At 35.2% G+C, this 23994-nt stretch overlaps 1 protein-coding gene across 9 annotated transcripts in view; it reads left to right on the forward strand.

The window, feature by feature from the left end:
- ZDHHC20 (zinc finger DHHC-type palmitoyltransferase 20) overlaps positions 1–23790 on the forward strand; it is a 491166-nt gene extending 467376 nt beyond the window's left edge. For 5 of the 9 annotated variants that reach the window (XM_057490295.1, XM_036924525.2, XM_057490320.1 and 2 more), the window contains 8 exons: positions 479–599; positions 7242–7277; positions 9150–9282; positions 12724–12850; positions 16100–16189; positions 17596–17711; positions 18813–18890; positions 20283–23790. In XM_057490295.1, the coding sequence (XP_057346278.1) occupies positions 479–599; positions 7242–7277; positions 9150–9282; positions 12724–12850; positions 16100–16189; positions 17596–17711; positions 18813–18850 (661 nt within the window). In that variant the 3' untranslated portion in view covers positions 18851–18890; positions 20283–23790. Of the gene's footprint in view, positions 1–478; positions 600–7241; positions 7278–9149; positions 9283–12723; positions 12851–16099; positions 16190–17199; positions 17245–17595; positions 17712–18812; positions 18891–20282 lie in introns of all 9 variants that reach the window. The other 4 variants (XM_057490310.1, XM_036924522.2, XM_036924523.2 and 1 more) reach the window with 4 other exon arrangements.
- The last annotated feature ends 204 nt before the right edge of the window (positions 23791–23994 follow it).

A 23994-nucleotide genomic window follows, 5' to 3' on the forward strand; every position in this document is an offset into this window, starting at 1 on the left:
TTATGTATTTGTGTGTGTGTGTGCATGTTTATATTAACTGTTTTCCTTTAAATATATTTTTTGATGTTAACCCCAAAAATTACATATTAAGAAATAGCATTAAAATTCCAAATTCCTTACAAAGTTGATTAAAAACATACAACCACAATTAAGACACTGCTCCCTACTTCCCAAAATTTTTCAAGTAAAAATATTTTTGTCTAATTTATTATTGTTGTTTAATATGACTAAAAAAATAACATAAAACTTGTCATCCTAACCATTTCTAAGTGTGCAGGTCATTAGTGTTAAGTACATTCACCCTGTTGTGCAGTCTCCAGAACTTTTCGGTTGTGCAGTGCAGAACTGAAACTGTACCCTTTAAACACAACTCCTATGTTCCCTTACCCGACCCCCAAGCAAAAGCCATTCAATTTTTTGTTTCCTTGAGTTTGAGATTTGTCTTATTTTTACAGTGTGATTTTCTTTATTCTTCTAGGGTGAATAACTGTGTGGGATTTTCTAACTACAAATTCTTCCTGCTGTTTTTATTGTATTCTCTATTATATTGCCTTTTCGTGGCTGCAACAGTTTTACAGTACTTTATAAAATTTTGGACGGTAAGTTTTTTCCTATCTTCAAACATGTATTTAAGACTTTTTAAGATACTGCATTCATAAAGAATCACTTCATCCTTTATTATAAGTAGATTTTTTAGATATTCTTTATTTTAATTTATAGTTAGAATTTATAGTCAATCAGAAGGCAGAAAAAAGGTTACAATTTATCTTGATATATACATGCTTATTTGTAAATAAATGAATAGTAAGTGAATAATGAGCTTCTTTTAGTGATTCAGATTGTTTTCAGCCACACTCTTAACAATAGACATACCAATTTTAAGGAAGTAATTATATTTATTTGAGTTGGTGAGACTTACTGCAGTTTTACCATAGTAAAAATGAAATCCCTGGCCCCAGATAACCATTAATCTCTTTCTTGCCTCTCTAAATATTAATCCTTTTCTGTCATGAAGTGCAATTTTTCCCCATGCTTTCAATTTATATCTTATAACCCTGTTTTCTTTTGTTTTTATCAAATGGAAACTTGTACTTTTAAAGCACTACTTTTATGATACTTTTATGATTTCTGATTTCTTAAAAATTTACAAGCATTACATTTAATTTATGATTTCTGGGTTTAGCTGTTTACTGTAAGTTTATACAAATATTCATCCAGGTTTCTGGCATTTTTACTGTTTTTGTATTCACATTTAAATCTTTGATTTTGAAGGGGGATTATTGTGGTCAAAAAGTACTTGGTATTTACTCTTCCTGAAGACCCTATTAAGGTATCTTATAATGTAGGTTTTATTATTATTCAGATATGGTATAGCCAACAAGTCAGAGATGATTAGCATTGAAAAAGTAGTTTGTTACTCACAGTTTGCAGTAGAGGAAGCGCACACCACTATGCCCTGCCACCCAGGGCAGCACCAGGCAAGGTAATCCATTTTAGGATTAGCTAGTCTGGATGATTTCCGTGGTCTCTGGGCATAGAGACTGTCTCTGGTTGTCTGGGACCTGTCTCTGGCATGATCAGGGCAGGGGACTTACTTCCTGCAATGTGAGAGCCAACTAGAAGAACGGTTTACAGCATGGATTCTGTTTTAGTTTGTTTATGAGAGGTTTGTTCTTGCTACCTATTAAGAATTGAATAGTTCTCGGAAGGGCGGTCTCTCCACAGTCAGCAAATCCCCAGATGCCAGAGCATCAAGAATACAGGAAGTAAGAAAATATAGTTAATACAGAAGTTGTTATTCCAGTTTTCAGAGTTGGAAACTGAGGTTGGAAAAGTTCAGTAACTACCCAAGGTCACATACTTAAAAGTTAGAATTTTAACCTAGGTCTGTCTATTTCAATATCCAGGTACTTTCTAATGTAAGTTACTATTCATAATTGTATGAGTGAAGAATAATAATTAAAACCTTGAGTCATAAGCACAATTATTTTTCCAGGAAAGATCTAATATATTTTAGAAAGATTTTCATTAACATCATTAGACTTCTAAAACTTTGGGTATTTAAAACACTGGGGTGTAATTCTTACCTTTGTGCATATTGAAAAAGAGCACTCCAGTTGTACATAGACTCAGTCTAATGAATTTTGGCATCTGTTGTTCTCCTAGTGTGGCACCCTTGTTCTGTTTACCACCTACTTAACCATACTCAGTGGCCCTGTTTAAGCAAACAGGAGTCAGTGCCAAATGAAGGAAGTCTGTATTAAGGAATTTCACATTGCTTTATCAGAAACTTCAGCAGTGTTTATATGTAATGATTTATTAAAGAATCTATTTTTTTAAAGTTCTTTGGATTTATCATGAGTACAGAAAGACTAGTAAATTTAAATCTATCTTTTTCTTCCTTCATTCAGCAAATATTTATTTATACCTATTACATGCCATGCAGTGTTCTAGGTACTTGGGATATATCAGTGAACACAACAGAGTTCTGTCTTTGTAAAACTTACTTTTCAGAAGAGGGAGACAAATATAATACATTATATATTAGAAAGTAAAACTGAAAAAAATTAAAATAGAGTAGTGTAAGGGATTTGGCAAGTGTGTGTAGGCAGTACATTAATAGTAGGGACTTGAATACACCATTGTAATCAATGGATAGATCGTCCAGACAGAAAATCAGTCAGGAAGCACTGGCCCTAATAACACATTAAAAAACAGATGGACTTAACAGACAATATATAGAACATTTTATCCAAAACCATCAGAATACTCATTCTTCTCAAGGGCATATGGAATATTGTCCAGGATAGATCATATGACAGGCCACAAAACAGGTCTTAATTAACTTAAGAAGGTTGTAACAATATTAAGCATCTTTTCCAACCACACTGGTATGAAAGTTGAAATCAATTACCAGAAGAAAACTGAAAAATTCACAAATATGTGGAGAGTAGACAACATGCTGCTGAGTAACCAATGGGTCAAAGAAGAAATAAAAAAATATCTTGAGACCAGTGAAAATGGAAATATGACATGCGAAAACATATGAGATGTAGCAAAGGCATTTCTAAGAGAAGGAGGTTAATAACAATAAATGCCAACTTTCAGAAATAAGAAACATTTCACATAACTTAACTTGGCACCTCAAGAAGCTAGAAAAAGAAGAAACAAAGCCCAAAGTTAATAGAAGGAAGGAAATAGCAAAGATGAGAGCAGAACTAAGACCAAAAACAGTAGAGAAGATCTATGAAAGTAAAAGCTAAGAGTTATTTTTGAAAAGATAAAATTGATAAACCTTTACCTAGATCTCACCATGAAAAAAAGAGGACTCAAAATCAGAAGTGAAAGAGAAGACATTACAGCTAAAACCACAGGAGTACAAAGGACTACGGACAGTCATATGCCAACAAACTGGACAGTCTGGAATAGACAGACATATTCCGAGAAACATGCAGTCTTCCCAGACTGAGTCATGAAGAAGCAGAAAATCTTCATAGACTAATAACTAGTAAGGAGATTGAATCATTAATTTAAAAAAAACAACCTCACAACAAACAAAAGTTTTGGACACATAGCTTCACTGATGAATTCTACCAAACATTTAAGATCCTAATGCCAGTACTCAAACTCTTCAAAAAAAAAAAAAAGAAGGGAGAAACACTTCCAAACTCATTTTATGAGTTTACCAGACAAGGGTACCACAAGAAAAAAAAACTACAGGTCAATATACACGATGAACATAGATGTAAAATCCTCAACAAATATTAGCAAACTGAATTGAGCAATACATTAAAAGCATCATATACTATCATCAAGTGGGATTTATTCTAGGGATGTAAGGATGGTTCAGCATCTGCATATCAGTCAATGTGATACACCACATCAACAAAATGAAAGATAAAAATAACATGACCATCTCAGTAGATACAGAAAAGGCATTTGACAAGATTCAATGTTCATTTACAATAAAAACTCTCAACAAAGTGGGTATAAAGGGAACAGGCCTCAACATACACTGGCTATATATGACACGCTATCATCAGAACAGTGAAAAGCATAAAACTTTTATTCTAAGATCAGGAACAATACAAAGTTGCCCACTCTTGCCACTTTTATTCAAAGCAATATATACTGGAAGTCCTAGCCAGAGAAATTCTTCAAGAAATATAAAGGATCCAAATTGGAAAGGAGGAATTTACAGATGACATGATTCTATACATAGAAAACACTAAAGACTCCACCAAAAACTTTTAAAAATGAATTTGGACTGAAGGAATAAAAGAGCAGCAGACTCACAGACCCCAAGACAGGACTAGCGGTTACCAAAGGGGAGGGGTGAGGGAGGGCAGGTGGGGAGGTAGGGAGAAGGGCAGTGTGGGGTATCAAGATTGGTGCACATGGTGTGTGGGGGGGGTCATGGAGAAGACAGTGTAGCTCAGAGAAGACAAATAGGGACCCTGTGGCATCTTACTACCCTGATGGACAGTAACTGCAATGGGGCATAGGGGGTACTCAATAATAAGGGATAAAAAGGGTGAATGTAATAACCACATTGTTTTTCCTGTGAAACCTTCTTAAGAGTTTGTATCAATGATACCTTAAAAAAAATAAATTTGGTAAAATTGCAGGATACAAAATCAATATACAGAATTCAGCTTCGTTTCTATACACTAATAACAAACTATCAGAGAAATGAAGACAACAATCCCATTTACAATCACATCAAAAAGATCAAACCATGTAGGAGTAAATTTAACTAAGGAGGCGAAAGACCTGGACACTGAAAACTATAAGACATTGATGAAAGAAAATGAAGGCACAAATGGAAAAATCATCTGTGCACATGGATTGGAATATTTAGTAGTATTAAGACCCAAAGTACCAAAAGCCATCTACAGATTCAGTGCAATTCCTATCAAAGTTCCAATGGCATTTTTCACAAAAATAGGACATTCTTAAAATTTGTATGAAACACAAATGACTCCAAAATGACAAAGAAATTTTGAGAAAGAAGGACAAAGCTGGAGGCATGCTTTCTGATTTCAAACTACTACAAAGCTGTGTGACCAAAACAGTATGGTATTGGCATAAAAACACACACAGATCAATGGATCAACATAGAGAGCCCAGAAATAAACCCATGAGTCCTTAGTCAATTAATGTAGAAGAAAGGAGGTAAGAATATTCAATAGATAAAGGACAGTCTCTTCAACAAACGGTGTTGGGAAAATTGGACAGCTACACGGAAAAGAATGAAACTGAATCCCCATCTTACACCATATACAAAATTCAACTCCAAATGGATTAAAGACTTGAACGTAACACCTGAAACAATATATCTCCTAGAAGAAAAAACAGTCACATCAGTCTGGTGATATTTTAGATTTGACATCAAAAGCAAAAGCAACAAAAGTAAAAATAAACAAGTGGGACTACATCAAACCAAGAAGCTTCTGCACAGCAAAGGAAACCATCAACAAAATGAAAAAGCAACTTACTAAGTGGGAAAAATATTTGCAAATCGTGTGTGATAAGAGGTTAATACCCAAAATATATAAATAAGTGCAACTCAGTAGCAAAAAAAAAAGTCCAATTAAAAAATGGGCAGAGAGTCTGAATAGACATTTTTCCAAAGAAGACATACAGATGGCCAACATGTACGTGCAAAAATGCTTAACATCACTAAGTCATCAAGGAAATGCAAATCAAAACCACAATGAGGTGTCACCTGACTCCTGTTAGAATGGTGGCTGTTATCAAAAAGATGAGAAAGAACAAGTGTTGGCAAGGATGTGGAGAAAAGGAAAGCCATGCGCACTATTGGTACAAATATTAATTGGTGCATTCACTATGGAAAACTGTATGGAGGTTCCTCAAAACTTTCAAAATAGAACTACATATACAGCAATTCCACTTCTGGACATTTATCCAAAGGAATGAAAGCTTTGAAAAGATACTTGTAACCCTGTGTTCATTGAAGTATTATTTATAATAGCCAAAACATGGAAACAACTTAAGTGTCCAGTGGATGAATGAATAAAGAAAATGTTTTTATACTTGACATTATTTTATAAATGAACTATTGTTTAGCAATAAAAAAAGGGAAGGAAATTAGTGCCATTTGCAACCACGTGGATGGACTTTTAAGGGCATCATGCTAAATGAAGTAAGTCAGAAAAAGACAATATATGATCTATATGTAGAATATTTAAAAAAGATTCATAGATACAGAGAACAGATTGGTGGTTATCAGAGGCAGGGGTTGGGGTAGGCAAAGTGGGTGAAAGTGCTAAGTCCTGGGGATGTAATACAGCATGGTGACTTAGTTATTTGAAAGCTAAGAGAATAGTTCTTAAAAGATCTCATTACAGGAAAAAAATTGTAACTGTGGTATGGATATTAACTAGACTTATTGTAGTGATCATTTTGCAATACATACATGTACTGAATCATTGCTTTATACTTGAAACTAACATAATGTTGTATGTCAGCTGTATCTCAATTTTTAAAAAGTGTGATCATGATAGACCTCAGTAAGAAGGTAAGATTTGAGCAAAGACTTGAAAGAATCAGTGGGAATCTGAGAAAGAAACTTTTTAGGAGAAGCATCTGAAATTTTGAGCAAAGGCCCAAAAGTGAAGGAGTGTCCCTACCATGTTTAAGTAACAGCAAGGAGGTGTGGTGGCTGGAGTAGAGTAAGTGAGAGGACAACGGGAGGTCCAGGAGCAGGGCCTAAATGATAAAGAGCCTTGGCCAGAGTTGTGGGGGATGTGGCCTTTACTCTGAGCAGATGGAGCTGAGGATGATGTGCTCCGACTTGGACCGGCTGCTGGCTGAGGCTGGGTGGAGAGGGGCCCGGGGCAGTGCCCCTGGAAGGCTGCTGCAGTAGCCGCAGACGTGGGAGGGGAGTTGTCAGGGCTAGTTTTTAGAAACTACTTATCAGAAGTTTTTTCTTTATAAAAGCTATTTGCTAAAAAAAAACTAATTTTATTCTTTTCTAGGTATACAATCTCTGCTCTAAAAATTGAGTGGAAACATGTATTTTAAGTATACCTGAAATGTGCTTGAAGAGCTTAAATGTTCTTGCCTGCTCTCTCTTTTTTGGTTCTTGAGAAAATGTTGTTGACCTTTAAAAAGCAAGTGTTAGTGTTCTTTCAGAAATAAAGGGTTTATAAAACTAGTGTTCAGGATAATTTTGTATACAATTTGGTGTCTTAATACATTGTCTCTATTTGTACAAGCTTTGCCACAGGAAATCTACAGAGAGTTGTCCAAAGGTAAAATATATTATTGGCATGACATTCTTGTCATCTCTTTTGTGACATTTACAGTGAATATGTATAATAGTAATTTGCTTCCCAAGATGGGGAGATAGAAGAATCACTTGATGTGTTTAAAAGGAATTTTAAATGAATAATATCCTAAATGTTCATCAATACAGATGAATGGATAATAAAGAGTGGTACATATATACAATGGAATTACTCAGCCATAAAATAGAAGAAAGCTTGCCATTTGTGACAACATGGATAGACATACAAGGGTATTGTGTTCAGTGAAATAAGTCAGACATGGAAAGACTAATACTGTATGATTGCATTTACATGTGGAATCTAAAAACAAAACGAACAAACAAAACTGAAGTAGACTCGTAGATACACAGGACAGACTGGTGGTTGCTGGAAAGGAGGGAGTTGGGGGCATGGGTGAAATAGTGTCACCTATAAACATTAGCAAGAATGGTATCTTAGCTAATGTACCTCATTTTATTGTATGTACCTCAAAAAAATTTTTTAGACCTATGATTTTCCAAGCTGAAAGTAGCTTTTTAAAAGTTCCATTTCTCACTTAGAGATAAATGCAGTAAAAACCTTAATTTTTGTTAGTCTATTTCCTATGTAAGGAGGAAAAATCTATAATGCTTGGTGAGGAATTTTAAATTAGAACTTTTGTTAGGCCCCAAAGAAGGAGTTAGAATTGAGAATCATTCCCAAGCCCTATGTTACCTTTGTGTGCAGAAGCCCATTTGTGCTCCAAGTGTCAAACTCCTGTTTTCTATTTTGGTACATTCTAGATTTCACTTGAAATAACCTACTTAGGTAAAGACAATATTACTGACCATTAGTTTTGAGAATGGTGTTTTAAGGTGGTGCCAACCTGTTTCCATTGTGACATCACAAGAGGGATGAAACAAGATAAATGATGTTAGCCGGATATGGTGGGTCCATATACTTTAATATGATCACAGTGGTATTAAAGAGGAATTTTCATTTTAATTTTGTGTAATTAAAATTTAGCTAAGTTATAAAGAAAAAAAAGAATTGTGGTTACTGTGGGAGAGAAGAGAAAAAAATAAATGTCACAATAACCTAATGCTAAAAACTTTCCTGTTAGCCTCTAAACAGTGTTTAAGTGAAGCAGAATCACCTCACATTCTAGTGGAGTCCATGATTTTATTTCAAGAGCTAATACTTAAAGGTATCCTTCCCCTGTTAATAGATACTAATTTCTTCTAGATTAAGGCTTTTGATTCTGGTAAAATGAATATAGCCATAAGAATGGGTAGCAGAGAATCTGTTTTCAATCACTAATTGTAGTAAACTTATTTACCAAAATTGCTAATTACCTAGAAATGTTCTATAGGATTGGAGCAAGGAGAAAAAGTAGGAATCGAAGCAGCTGAGTGCAAAGACTTATTTGCTGTAGTGTTCCAAAAATAGACTAGAGAAGCACAAAAACAAACCTAAAATTCATCAGTGTCTGGTTAGCATATGTAATTAAAATAAGCACATATTTTAGCATAGATGGGGGAAACTCTCATATGCCCTGGATTTTGGAAAAAACTTACAAGCATTTGCACAAAGTACAAAAGAACAATGTTAGGTTAAAAAAGTCCATCTAGTAATGCTAGACTTTTAAATATTTAAGAGCAATTTTTAAAAATGACTGACCATTTATATAAGCAAGCTTCTTTGCACCAGTTTTCTGTTTTGGGGATGGTGCTTTGGGTTTTGTTATCTAATTCACTTTTATTCATATCTGGTGAATTTTTTGGTAGATTCATCCGTCTTTAGGAGGAACGAGATAACAAGAGTATGTTTTAGAGGGTGACCACCTCCAAAATGAACTCTTCTTTTTTCTTTCCTCAGAATGAACTCTCAGACACACGTGCAAAATTCCACATACTGTTTCTTTTCTTTGTGTCTGCGATGTTCTTCGTCAGCGTCCTGTCACTTTTCAGCTACCACTGCTGGCTAGTTGGAAGAAACAGAACAACAATAGGTAAACAAGTTAAAATAAATCACCATTACTTAGGAAAATAACCACAAATTAACATGAAATCTAGAAAAGGACAATGGTCGAGTAACAAAAGTGTGAAATAATTCTGTATTAAAATTAACTGTGACTCAAGTATGTAGCACAGAGAAGACAAGTAGTGACTGTGGCATCTTACTACACTGATGGACAGTGACTGCAGTGGGGTGTGGGGGGGATTTGATAAAGGGGGAATGTAGTAAACCTTAGCATAAGATTGTATATCAATGATACCTTAATAAAAAAAAATTAACTGACTGGATAGGAACAGTGGCTATATGATGAATGTAAAGGTTGAGGAAGTGAGATTCGCATTTATATGTATTTTTAGTAGTTCATTATTAGAGTACTGACTATATGTTATAAGTTTTAACAAAAGCAGTTTCCTCCATTTATAGTGTCTTTTAAAAAATTAGTCTATGAAAGATAGGAAATACATGTTATAAGGTTTATTCTCACAATGCAAAAAAATGAATCCTTAATTGCAGCTTATCATTAGATTAGCTAAAACATGCATTCTTTACTTTCTCTCCCCAGTTGATTACACACTTGACTGAAGCTAAGGAATAGTGTTTTTGACATGGCTTATCTTTTCCATCTTTGTGTCAGTTGACAGTGAAACTTACATATTTTGTCTCTACTATCAGCATTTACTTCCTTTGCTCATTTTTTAAAGTGCAAATGTACAGGAAGAATTCAGTAAGGTGATCACATAATTGGACAAACATTTCTCAAACAAGGGTGGTGTGCCAAAATTGACCTGTTAGTATGTCAGTGGCACCACTGTGCTACAATTTAAAGATTTAGGTATCAGCTAACATACCAAGATACAAAATAGGGATTTGTCGCATTATTTGTAAGAAAGTTAGACTCCCTGCCATCTAAAGTCAGGTGCCTCCAGGAGAATTGGAAAGGGACTGATTTAATGTAGAAAGATGAAGAGGTTTTCAGGAGACTCTAAGCTACTTTGGTATTTGAATCATTTTAATCCTGTGTCTTACTGAGTCATATAAGGTATGATGGGCTTCCCAGGTAGGGATTTCTGTGCCCTTTCTTCCCAGCTCACTGTCCACTGCTGAGTTCTCCAGTTCCATCACACCTTCATCCCTTTCTTATGTAGCTAAATCTCCTCTTATCTATTAATTTCTTCACAGAATATCCTGCCATCTCCTTACCTTTAATCAGAGATGATAAAAGTCAGCCTACATGAAAATCTAGCCCTTAAGACTTCCCACAACAGCTAAAAACAGATTTCACAAAGAAAAGTATATTTCTTCTCTTTAAAATTGACAAATCTGGTACACTGGGCCCATTGTCCCATGTGACATCACATGGCATCTATTTGAGCTAATTAGTCGCTGCCAGCTTAGATGGGCTGAACTTCACCTTTAATGTGCTGCAACTCTGCTAGGCGTGCTTCACTATTTCTTACCCACCCCTGTAGGCATTTGAGACATGAATTCTTCTCAGAAACCCATTGTTCTCTTTAAACAATCTTTTTTAAACTTTTTTGCCAGTGACTGCAGAAGAAATGCACCATTTTATGTCACAACCTAGTGCATGCACACATATTTATGAAGTTAAATAAGTAAAATAGGGAGAACTTCCACAAAACATCATTAATCTCTTTTGATATTTTCTGTTCCCGTTACTTAAAAGGAAATGCTGAATTGCAAACCACTGCACTCACTTTGCAGGCTACCAAGGTGTTCTAACTCACTTTGAGAAAACATTACCCTAGCACATTACTTCCTTTACAGCCTCACCTTCCACACCCTTGGTCTTTGGCTAGTTCTCCACTGCTACTTCCAGGTTTTTGTTTTTCTGTCTTTGAGATATCATCTCTGCCCTTCTTCATAGCTATCACATACCTACTTTGAGATCATTTCCCCTCATGTATAATTTCTGTAACCATACTAATGCCATCATCCCAAAGAGGCAAGCTAGTGCCCGTGATTCACATAACTAAACATTGAAGGTTTTTTTCTCTTAACTGAAAAGCCGCTGATATTTTCAACTTGAACTTTCCATTCTCTGAGCACAGGCGCTCCCTTCCAGCTCTCCCTTCCTTGTGCTCTGCTGTTTAAATTATGAGTCCATTCTGCAGCACTTTTCTCCCCAGTATTTCTTGCCCTTCTGGTTCCATTTCCCACTCACCCTTTTCCATTCTTGATCCTAAACAAATGACCTCAGCAACTCTTGACAGCACCCTCATGTTACGCCTGCTCCTAGGCTTTCCCCATAATTACCTGCTGATCCAGGGCCTGGCTTTTTGCAGCTGTTCATTCGACATGTGTGCCCCAGGGGCTGTTGGGAGCTGGGGAAGGCCCTCTCACTACAGTGAGATTGTTGCAGCTACAGTCTCAGACCCCACCGAGGCCCTCAGGTTTGTTTGGCAAGGATGTCATGTGTTTCTGATCAGGTTTGTCACCTTATTACCCACAATAGTATTTCCAGATTTTCACCATTCTCTCTAATTTCCTGTCCCATTTTGTGAGCCCTTCACAGAACAATTAGAAGTTAATCACAAGTGAATTCTTACCTTCCCACCTTTATGACCCCACACAAACGTTGCTACTTTCAAGGCCATCACTCCCTTCCGTTTAACTTCTGAGGACAATATGTCTTTTCTGGTATCTAAGGTTAATCTTCAGAGCTGTTGTAGAGGCTGTCCCATTTCTTCTAGAATTTTCTTCCATGCATTTTTACTTTACTTTTCTGTATCATCAACCTTTCCCAATCAATCTCTCCCTGGTTTTTTCCTATCCTTAGTTCATAAAACATGCTGAAATGCATTCTGTGTTTAAATAAAGAAAAAACCCTTTTCTTGTGAAACTTCTTTCTCCAGCCTTCACTCTATATCACTTTATAACCCAGCTTGAAGTTGTGGCCTCTGAGCACCGTCTGCTCCTTGCCCGTTGTTCATTCTTCAGGATCATTCTCAGGTCTCCCCTCCTCCACATCTTACCCTCCCCCCTACCCTAGCGCCCACATATCTATGCCGCTGTATTTTGTTAGACTTTGTTAAACTGCACTCTTTGCTAAGAATTTCATCTGATTTATCTTTTGATCCCAGACTTCTGGTACTGTACCATAAGGCAAAGAGTAGGAAATAAGTAATGAATAAATGAAGTTGCAAGAGTTAGAAAATCTTTAAAAAGAAAAAAAGTAAGATATATTGAACATACGTCAGTAGATTTTCAGTAGTATTAATTATTTTGACATGTTGATTTTATAAGGATGATGAAATATTCAGAGGTGATATTTTTTCCCAAATAAGCTTCAGAAATTTTTATTTTTAATGTTATGTTTATTTTAAATTACAGCTTTTGATATCTTTGTGCTTTCCATCCCTCCTGTAATTTTTACATAGAATAACTTTTTTTTATGTATATATACATATAACAGAATCATTCCGTGCACCCACATTTTCATATGGACCTGATGGAAATGGTTTCTCTCTTGGATACAGTAAAAATTGGAGACAAGTCTTTGGCGATGAAAAGAAATATTGGCTACTTCCAATATTTTCAAGGTAACATAAAATGCAGGTCTCAAAAATTACAGAATCTGTGATAGTCTCTCTCTCTCTGGTTAAAATGTCTTAAGATTCAGAGACTACAATATATAAATGACATTCTTGAGTCTTGAGAATGGGAACTCAGAATATCTTGATTATATGAAGTATTTTTTTCATGTTTTTTATTAGATAAGGTAAAGGAGAATTTGGGTATATAATTGAGTGGAAAGGAGAAAAAAGGTGATTAATTAATAATCATTTTATTAATTAAATAATAAAAATGAGATTAAAAAAAATAGGAATCACTTTTTCCCTCAAAATGAAAACAACTTGAAGTAGAGAATTTTAAGAATTTATATTTACTATCTTTATCTTCAAAGATTATATCACAGATTATGTATTCTGTCATCTTAAATCAAAGAAGACCGAACACATAATGTAATTTTTGCCTCAGATATAAATGAAAATACATGTTCCAGATGATTCATAGTTTCCTTTCCTCCCAAATTCCCAGCCATCTTAGGCCATCTATATACCAGTCATTATAGAAAAGGAAAAAATATTTGAAATTCAAGCCAAATATTTGTAAGTATTGTAAGGTTTTCCCTTCATTAATTGTATTGTCTAGCATCTGGTCTGAATTCTAGATACTGCTTCACTGTCTTCTGGCTTGCAGTTTTTCTGATGAGAAGTTTATGGTTACTCTTAAACTTTTTTTAGTGTATCTGTGGTGTGTCTTTTTTCTCTGGTTGCTTTTAAGATTTTCCTGTTTATCACTACAGTTACACAATTTGTGATGTTTGGTATAGTTTTCTTGTTGTTTCTTGTTCTTAGATTTGGTTGAGCTTAGATCTGTGATTTTACAACTGTCATCAGCTTTGGAAAATGCTTTATTATTTCTTCAAATATTTCTGCCATTCCTTCCCCTCATCACTGCAGGGACTCCAGTTACATGTATGTTTGTCCACTCGAATTTCTACCTCATGTCACTGATGCACCACCCATTTTTTGTTCAGGTTTTTCTCTGTTTCATTTGTATTGATCCTATTGCTAAGTGCATGGATCTCTTCTTTGTACCTTACCTATTGTTTCCTGTATTACAAGGATTTTCCACTCTGGTTGGAACACAAACCTTTTTTTTTTTTAGGTTATTTTATCTAAACAGAGATTTCAACATTGATGGGGTTTTCCCCTCCTTTTTTAAAAGATGTTTCCTTATTTTCTAGCTTGTACTATTTGTGACAAGAAGTCAGCATCACTCTTACCTCTATTTTACTATTTGTAAATTACTGGTTTTTTTCCCTCTGGCTACTTTTAGGATTTTATGTTTATCACTGGTTTTAAGCAGTTTGTTGATGTAACTTGGTATGGTTTTCATTAGGTTTATCCACCCCGGCCGGCTTCATTAGGCTTCCTGGATCCATGAACTTATAATTTTCATCAGATTTGGATACTTTTCATCATTTATTTGTCTTCAGTTTTTGTTTTTTGTGGGGTTTTTTTGGCCTTCTCCCACTCTTCCTGTGCCCTCCCTCTCTAGCCCTTTGGGTACTCTTAAATGTACGTGCATTAAATTGCTTGGTTGTGACCCACCCAGCATTGCTGCACCAATTCCCCTTTCACACCCACCCCCATCTTTTCTCTCTCTTTGCTTCAGTTTGGGTAGTTTCTGTTGCTATGTCAGGCAGGTTACTTATCTTTTCTTTCGTCATGTCTACTCTACTGATAAGCTCATCCAGTCAGCTCTAAAAGTTCAGTTTTGTTCTTTTTTTATGTATTACATTTTATTTTCATTATGTCCATTTTTTTCCTAAGTGGATATAATTTTTTATATATATATTAATTTTAAATTTAATTTTTCATATCCATTTTTCCATTTTTACAGACATGTTTATAATCACTGTTTTAAAGTCCTTGTTTCAAGTTTTTACAGTCATTTCTCTTCCCTACTGTTTTTTGCTTAGTCGTGGATCACATTTTCCTGCTACTTTCATGCTAGTAATTTTTTATTGGATGGTGGACATTTTGAACTCTTAGTATTTAAATCTTGTCTCCCTTTAAAGAATGTTGAATTTTCTTTTCACAGACACTTATTATGCTTCAGCTTGATACTTTTGAGGCTTGTTTTAAACTTTCACTAAATTGGGTCTAAAGTAGCATTTTTCTCTAGGTCAAGTTTAGCCGTACAACAAAGGTAGGAGCCTGTTAGGGTCTCTACCGAATCCAAGTGTTCAGTGAGATCTCTGCTCCAGCTGGTCAAACCTGAATGCCCCCTTAGTGCTGTGGGAGCTCCGTGAACTGTTTAATTTCACAGTTTTTCTTTTCTCAGATTCACATGTGTAGCTAACTACTCATCAGAAGAGTCAGGCAAAATGCTATGCAGGTTTCTGTAGCCTTGTTTTTCCATATCTTCCTCTTCCTCCACTCTGTGCAGTAGATTCAAGATACCTCAGCTTCTTAAAATGCTCATCTCTGTTATCTCTCCTTAAGGGAGACTTTCTGGCCCTGCTTGCCTCCCCTCCTGGTGCCCAGGTGCCGGCAGAAAGCTGGCACTAACTTGGTCACTTCCTTATCTTTCAGAGACCTTCTGTGCTGCCTGTTTGGAAAAGTTACTCTATACACTGTTCAGTTTTCTGGTTGTTTATGAGAGAAGGTTAAATTTCCTGGTTAGTCCATCTTGGCTGTAAGTGAAAGTTCCTGTTGTACACAATTTTGATTTGTTTTAGAATGCAAAAGTAAGGCATATCTATACTGTGTGGATTGTAAAAATCTTGAAGGCAGAGATTTTCTTCTCTTTTGTCTAATGCTGTATGCCTAGCATATAAAGTAGTACTCACAACATCATAGGTATTCAATAAGTATTTGTTTAAGGAATGTTATTGGATGAATGAATGTGTGTGGGACTTAGACCTTGAATTTCAATTTGAGCCTTTATGATGTCTTAAATGATTGTGATGAGTGGATTCGTTGCCCAAATATTTGAATCCCTATGTTTGAGACATCATAATCTTAAAAGAGCCATTATAATCTGAATAGCCTTGGAAGATACTGTTTTTAAATAAATGTGAATTGTTAAAGAAAATGGCTTATTTCTTCAATGATGCTAATAACCCTCTAAATGAGAAATCTTAGGAATTTTTCTGAAATGACAAATTGTGACCATTTCTTTATACTATACCACCTCTGAGAAAAGAGTATTAAATTTGACTGCTTTTATTTAACTTAATATAATTTAAATTATTACTGATATTTTTCATTATGCAGCTTGGGTGATGGTTGCAGTTTTCCAGCTCGCCTGGTAGGGACGGATCCAGAGCGAGCTTCTGTTACAAGTCAAAATGAATGTGCCAGAAGGTATGTTTCTTGCCATTAAGTTTTTCAGTATTCATAATAAAGCAAACTGTGTGTGTGTGAGAGAGAGAGAGCGACACATACATATAGATAAATACAATAATATCTCAGTAAGCCAGTATAAAAAGGGAAAGAGAAATTCTATTTACATTTTTTTAACTGAAGGCTAATTTGTGTGTGAACCTAATATGCTTAGGATAACTATATTTTTTTCCAAACCAGCAGGCTTTTGAAAGTAAGAAAGATAACGTCTTCTATTGATAGTCGGACCGGGATAATCATGTATAACTGGAAATGTCTGGGCACACCAGGCAGCACAGCTATCCTAAGTGTGCTGCACCTTCCAAGAAATGAAGACATTCTTCCAAGAGTTGATTTATTAGTTTATGTCAGTTATATTTTTTTCAAAGAAATTAGTCGTTTCACTTGTCACTATTTTATTTTGGTAAAAAGGTTTTAACTGCATTGTGAAAATAATATTAGTGAGGATTTCAGAAATACAAATATAAAATTTTTTTCATTCATTCATCTTAAGGGTTATTTTCTCAGTAATTTGCATGATAAGCAAACTGATTAATAATTTCAGAGAAATCGTTCATTTTAAATAAAATTTTAAAGAAGAGACACTTCTATTAAAGTGAAACAGTTGAAACTTATTTGCTACAAAAATAAACTGTGGGGGAGAAGAGATTATAAATTCCAAGCTGGCATATTAATATCAAAAGAACATAGGCCTTAGAGCTCTAACATTTATTGTGGATCTGCACAAGTCACTTAAACTATCTGAGTCTCCTTTTCCAGCTCTATAGAAATGAGGATAAATCATATCTACCTACGAAGGTTATTGTGAAGGTTGAAAGAGTGTATGTCAAGCCTAGCACAGTGTCTGGCCCAGAGTAGGTGCACAAGAAATATTAGTTCCCTGTACCTCCTCCTCTCATTCTTCCATCCCCGGATCTCTTGGCTAGAAGAATAAGTCTACGCTAAATCACTAAATCATTTTTTCCCCTTAGATCTAAACTGCAGAGGTAGAAAGCAGAAAACTTGGGAAATGACAGGTAATTTTTTTGTCCTGGCCGCAGACACAGATCCTCACCTGTCCTTGTGCTACCTTGCAGCTCTCGATTAACCTATGTTAACAACATTCAGACCGGCTTCTGAAGCTTTTCTTTTGTCTGATTGTTTCATTGCCAGTGGTGGAGTACAGACTCGGGTCTAGAGGCCATTCGCTGAGGGGCGGGGGCATATTTTTCTTTTGAAGGTAGAGTTTAATTTCAGAGTGCTGACATCTCATAAGTTACCCTCACATATTTAGGAGAAGGAATACTAATTTGCTGCTTATTAATTAAGCACCCTTAACTGAGCATTAAACTAAACTAATTTGCTAAATTATTTGTTTTTCTTTTCAGTATCAGCTCAAATCAACCCTTTCCTATCAAACCACTTAGTGAATCAAAAAACCGATTGTTGGACAGTGAATCTCAGTGGATAGAGAATGGATCTGAGGAAGGCTTTGTCAGATCAGGTAATGCCTGTCATCTGAACACATTGCTTCATCTGGTTAGAATGAAAATCACCAGGTTTAATAAATGTGGAAAAATCAATGTGATATTTTTTTTTCAACGTGATATTTTAAAACACTAAAATATGTGCAACTTTAATAAAGTATCTTATATATGGGGTGTTTCTGTTCATTGGTAGCCTTTATGGAGAAGGAGTTGAGTGAGGAAGTGTAGAGGCTGCTGCTCTACACTTGATTACAGTTGGGGTTTTTTTTTCTGTTACCCAGCCACATATTTCTTACTCAGATGTAGAAAGTTCTTTTGGCACTGGCTATTCTGTATAATCTTTAAGCAAGGTTATTCTTTACAGTCCTAGCGTTTGCCTATTTGAAATTAATTTTTGAATGCATTGTAGTCTTCGCTGCCTTAGCATAAAGAGTTCACTGGATATATTTCAGCCTTTTTTGATGGCTCTTAATCATTTCATGAATTTTATGGATACATTATAAAATAATTGTTAACGTAGAAGTGAACTTTTGAATCAGACCTGGGTTTATAATATAGTATGGCCATTTATTAGTATTATAGCCTAAAATATATTTATGGTTGTTCTTAATAGTAACAACATTGTCATTATCTGCTTGCACTGTGGAAAATGGTTTAGATAGTCAGGTCAGTTTGTAGTAACTCTAGGAAATACCCCTAAAACTTGAAAACTTGCTGTCAGAATTTCTAGGGTTGGTTTTTTTTTGTTTTTTTCGTTTTTGGCTTTTAGCAGCATTTACATTATTCTCTTAAGTTAGTATCATTAAGATCTTCATTAGAATCATTAGACCCCTTGTATAAAGTCAAGGGAAAACTTATTTTCATGGATTTCTTAATTATTGCTGCTGAATATCTTTAAAAAGCAGTGGATATTTTTATAATAACTGCATAAAACTAGACTTTCAGCTCTTAGCACTGCTTTACTTACTGCAGGGTTCTACAAGAAGACAAATGGTTGACACCATAAGCCTATTTAATGCTTACATAAGAGTTGCTTTTACTGTAATCATCAATTTTACCATTTAGCCAGAAACTTAACACTTTTTTTTGTCATGTCATATATAATTATGTGCTTACAGGGACAAATAACCATGTTACAGTGGCAATAGAAAATTGAGTACCACTTGTTCATAACTAACCATTTGAATAAGAACAAGGTAAGACAGTAAAAAGGTAATTTCCTTGAACAGATGTGGTTTATTTGCGTATTTCATCTCAACAATTTGCAATTCAGTTTTTTTTTTTACTATTTGAATTATATTAGCAAAATCATCTGCCTACATCACATTCTTTACCACTCCCAGCATAATCCTAGTAAATATTTATTGGTCCATTAATGAAGAAACTAATAAAAATTGTTTAGGGTTGGTATATAGTCAACTAACCTTTCAATAAACAGTATCTTATTAATTAGTTTAAGAAAAAACTGTGCTTTTGCTCATTGTTGAGAAAATTTGATCCAGAAAAGAGTAACTAAAAAACTGAAAAAAAGACAAGAGGGTGTTGATGTTACTTAGTTTCTGGAAGACTAAGCAGACGAGCAGTTGCGTGTAGCCAAGTATAACTGGTCTTCCTCTGTGCACAGAGAGACGAGCTTGAGGAGATCGATGTAACAGCATAGGAAACCCCCCAGGTAGACCAGTGTAAACACCAGCACCAGCGACGCAGGTAGTGTTAACAGCTGGGTGGACCTGCAGGCCATATAGTGAGCTCCCTGTCCTGATGCCTAAAGACGGCAAAGACAGCTGTGTATGCCGAAGTCGGGAGCTGAGCACCATGGCTCGGCGGCATCTTGTGCTGCTGTTTTTTTTGAAGCCTACTTTCGGTGGGCACTGGTCGCTGTTGCTACAGAACGAATAACCACACTTAGCAGCCTAAGGCAACACATATTTAGTATCTCAGTTTCTCTCTGTTAGGAGTTCATTTCTTTCTAAGGATTCTCATCTGGAGCCTCAGTCAGGAGAGCAGTTTGGGAATTACAGCAGAGCCCAAGGCCTAGAGGGAATCAGCCCCAGGCACTCAGTGGGCTCCTGTTGGCCACAGCAAGTGGACGCCTGACCGTGTGTTATGGTCAGTGCCACGCAGAACTGTGGCTGTGCTGAGCCAGGGGTCCTCACACACAGTTCCTCTGTCCTGGGTCAGATGTTTCTTCCGAATATGGGCTGAATCATGGCCGTGCTTGTGGTTGTTGACAATCCTCAGCAACCTACAGGCATTGCTGTGGTGCTTCCCACATCCTGTAGTGGTCTTAGAGAGGCATCGACAGGATTTCTTCTCAGATTATATTCACCTTAACAGGAAAGGAGATGTAAGAATCTTCCTCTTGAAAAATGTTCGCTCGATTCAGAAGAAAGTCAGTGAGAACCCTTATTTGCTATTTATAAAAATCTTTATCATTACCATAATATTGATGGTATTAAAGTATTTATTTCCTGTTTTTTTTATAATAGCAGCTCATACCTTAGCACACAGAGCCATTTAATAAATCTTGTTTTCAGAAATATAAAATCAAATTTTAACCAACAACTCAATTGTTTCTGACTTTATAGGTTTATAAAAGCATATTATGGACTGATATTTTTAGTTTTATTTGCAAGAAAATGATCAATGAAATGAAATGATTGAAGTATAAAAGAAGATATATTTTTTAAAAAAGGAAGCCTTTGTACAGATGGCTGGACCGGCAGAAGCACGTCTCCCAAGCAGGAAGATGCCTTAATCCTAAAGAAGCCCGTTTGTGCTACATTGACCTCCAGTAACACAAGTAACTTGATTGCACTTTGGAAAACACTTACACTGTATGAGACGCTGTAACATGAGATATCAGACCATATGTTAACCTGTGGCATATGTATTTTTTTGATATTTGAGTTATATTATTAGAGTTGTTTCTTAGTGTCCATTTAACTTCACTCCAAAAACACAAGCTAAGGACTAAAGTGAAGCACACATAGTGCAGTATGGTGGCTGAGAGTGAAGAGTAATATCCAGGTGACCATTACATGTACTGTGTAAGGAAAAGAAAAGTTCTTCCTGAGAACTGCATTTTTTAACTGGGTGTTTGCTAATACGATTACTGCTCTATACTTTTCAACATTTTTAATGAAGCATTTTTATTACTGGCCATAAAATAACAGAAGAATTCAGATATCTAAATGTAATCATTTAAAATATAGCACACATTTGTATGATTCATTGATGGCTCAGGTCTAAGCATTAATACAACCGTGTACTGTAGGGTTGTGTGCAAGGCCTAAAAGGACACTTGGCAATGTAGGAAATATTTTTTGCTTTTAAATTACTATTTTGTTGAATTTTCATGGGTATTTGTTTGGGAAGGAAATACAAATGTACATGAGCTACAGAAATACCGGACACAATAGGAATAGGTGGAAGTGGCTAGAAGAAAAGTAAAGAGAAAAACAGGCAGGCTGTTGTAAGCTGTTAAAAAATATTTGTCTTAAATTATTTAGACTGCAGCAAGCTGTTGAGTTGACTTTCAGATTTTAATTTAGGTAATAACTAGATTTACTTTACAGCTTCTTACAATAATCCTTTCACAGCTTAAACAGTGACTTAAAATGCAGTTGGAGCTGGGGTGAAACTTAAAACTGTTTAAAACTGCTAATGCTAAACAGTATTATTACTGTTCTCAGGAAAGACATTCTAACCTGAGCAGTCTTTTAAAAGAGTCTCTGAGCAGTGGATTCCACTCTTAAATGCAAATTTTTAAATCTGATTTCCTAACCAACAACCCCTAAACACATAGCCCCTTTTTCCTTTTGAAATCCAATCGAGGTGACAGGAATTGCTGCATAAATTCCTAAGAAAAACACAGTATCCTATAAAGGAGAAATATGTAGAAATGTGACTCCTCCTTTACAATGTTGTAGTAACATTCACCCATAAACCAGTGATTCATTGCTTCTGATAGTAGAGATCAATCTTAACCAGCATCTGTATTAATAACTGTAGTTTCTCTATTTGTAAAATGGGATTAGGGGACAGGTGTTATACAGGAGCTGGACTGGGTGACCTCTAATATTCTTTGATTCCTAATTTTGCAAATAACCTCACTTTTCACTCAACCAATAAATACTTTTGGTACCTTCTGTATACCAAACAGTATACTCGGGATAGCTCTGTAATTTCTTAATGTAGCATAAGTTTTATAGTCAGATGTTCCAGGTTTTCAATTTATAGGATTTGTCTAATTCCATTGGCTGTAATTAATACTAGAGTTTAAGAGGAAGTAACATTTCCCCCCTTTGAACCAAAGGAATAAGTTAGCTTTGAAAATAGAGTTTGGAATACTATAATATGGATTCTTCTACCTTTATTTCAACTCCATAGTCTTAATAACAAAACCTTTAAGTATGAGAGTTAAGGGTTTTCAATACCAACCAAAAACATTCATTGTGGCAGTTTGTGTATTATAAGGAAATAGTAAATGTTTAAACTCACTTTATTACTTTCAGAAATGTTATCTTGGTACTTTTTTTTGAGTGTTTTTACATTTAGATCAAAGAATTTGCATGCTCCTGATTAACAACTGAGAAAGCATAACTTTCCCCTTTAACCTACTCAGGCACTTTTGTGGTATAATCTTTCTCAGTACTTTAAATTTCTGTTATTTAACATCTTTAATAACATAGTAAAACCTTTTCAGAAATTTTCAGTTAAAGCCTTTTTAGTTACGTTTGGCTTACTTTATGGCCTATACTTTGCCACATTCTAAATAATATTTGACTGAGTTTTTCATATCTATTAATAACCATTCCGCAAGAGCCTACAAGTAGTTTGGGAATCAGGGAAAGGCTGGCTCTTTGGTATTTCAACTGGTATTGGTTAGTGCTATCAACTCTCCAGGGACAAAGGTCAAATTGAAGCCCTGTCAGAATTTCTTAGTACTATCTCTGGTCCTTCAAACACTTTGAACAGTTGTGATGATATTTAAGGAAAGTAAAGCTGAATTTGAGGTCTTGCCAACTGCCATTAAAAACAAATTAGGAGACTTGGTTTTACCTGGGTACAGGCTTACTTGAGTATTCAGTACCTAAGTCATCTGACCAGCAGCACTAGGCCAAACCAAAGAGCAGCTGCAGGGTAGTAGTTATTAAACATGGAAACGTTTACAAGGTTTAGTTTCCTCTTTACATATGAATAATTTTTAAAATCTTTTTACATATTTAGCAGTTATTATCCCAGGTGTCATAAGTGAACTTAATCATAAGGTTAGCTTCAGTCAGATATCCAATGATTACTTGAATTTTATTTCCAGAAAGCAGATTTTGACTATGTTTACAGGAATGAAAAAGTAAAGATTACCAGACATGTGAGAAGCCCATTCAGTAATCTGTAATGCAGATGTGTACTGAGGGCTGAGTGTTAAGATCTGTGTATTTGGGGCACTAAATAGACAGTGACTTACAAATGTGTTTGACTTAAATTTTGCTGTAGGACTAGCACTGCTATCAGTGGAAAGTATTTTTAACTAATCTGTTAAGAAACTAATCATATTTTTGCATTTCAGCCAAAATAAAGATCATATCTAATAATCTGAAATCCATTGTTTCATATGATCTAAGTTGTATTTTCCAATTTAAATTAAAAATGCAATATAGATTCAGAAAGGTCCGTATTTTTCTAATGACGTCACTTTATATTGTTTTGTCAGGTTGCATAAAGAAGTAAGGATTGTATTTGTATTAAAAGAAAGCTATTAGACAAGTTTATTATATTTGTACATGATTATCAGATGACTCTATGCCCTTTTAAAAGAAAAGATGGACACTATTTTAAAGTGATCTTTAATGTGTTTTTATATAAACATCTGAAATGCAGTTTACTTTGGTTGCTTTACTTACCAAGGACGACAGGTCTTGTATTTGTTCTCATAAGCATCATCCTGGACCATAACTTAATGTTAACTCTCTGCTTTGTCATTTGAATGGCCTAACCTATATTCACATGAAGTCTGAACATTTTTCAATGTTTTTTTTTAATGATAATAATTTACTTTATTAATAAAAAATAAAGTCCTGTATTTGAACAGTTCTCTGCTGCTCTTGTTATAAAGTGGGTTATTTCCCAAATGAGAGAATATTTAGGATTATCCCAAATTTGATGACTGTTTGGTCATCTTGAAAGTTGGGGGAAGTGTTTAGTTAGAACGATTTGGCTAATAATTTGGGGGAAACCACGTCTGAGGTATAATTTGAGTGCAACAACACTATCGTTTACCTAGGCCAGAGGACAGAT

This window comes from Manis pentadactyla, chromosome 2 (assembly GCF_030020395.1).
Source record: "Manis pentadactyla isolate mManPen7 chromosome 2, mManPen7.hap1, whole genome shotgun sequence".
In the NCBI taxonomy this organism is placed as follows: Eukaryota; Metazoa; Chordata; class Mammalia; order Pholidota; family Manidae; genus Manis; species Manis pentadactyla.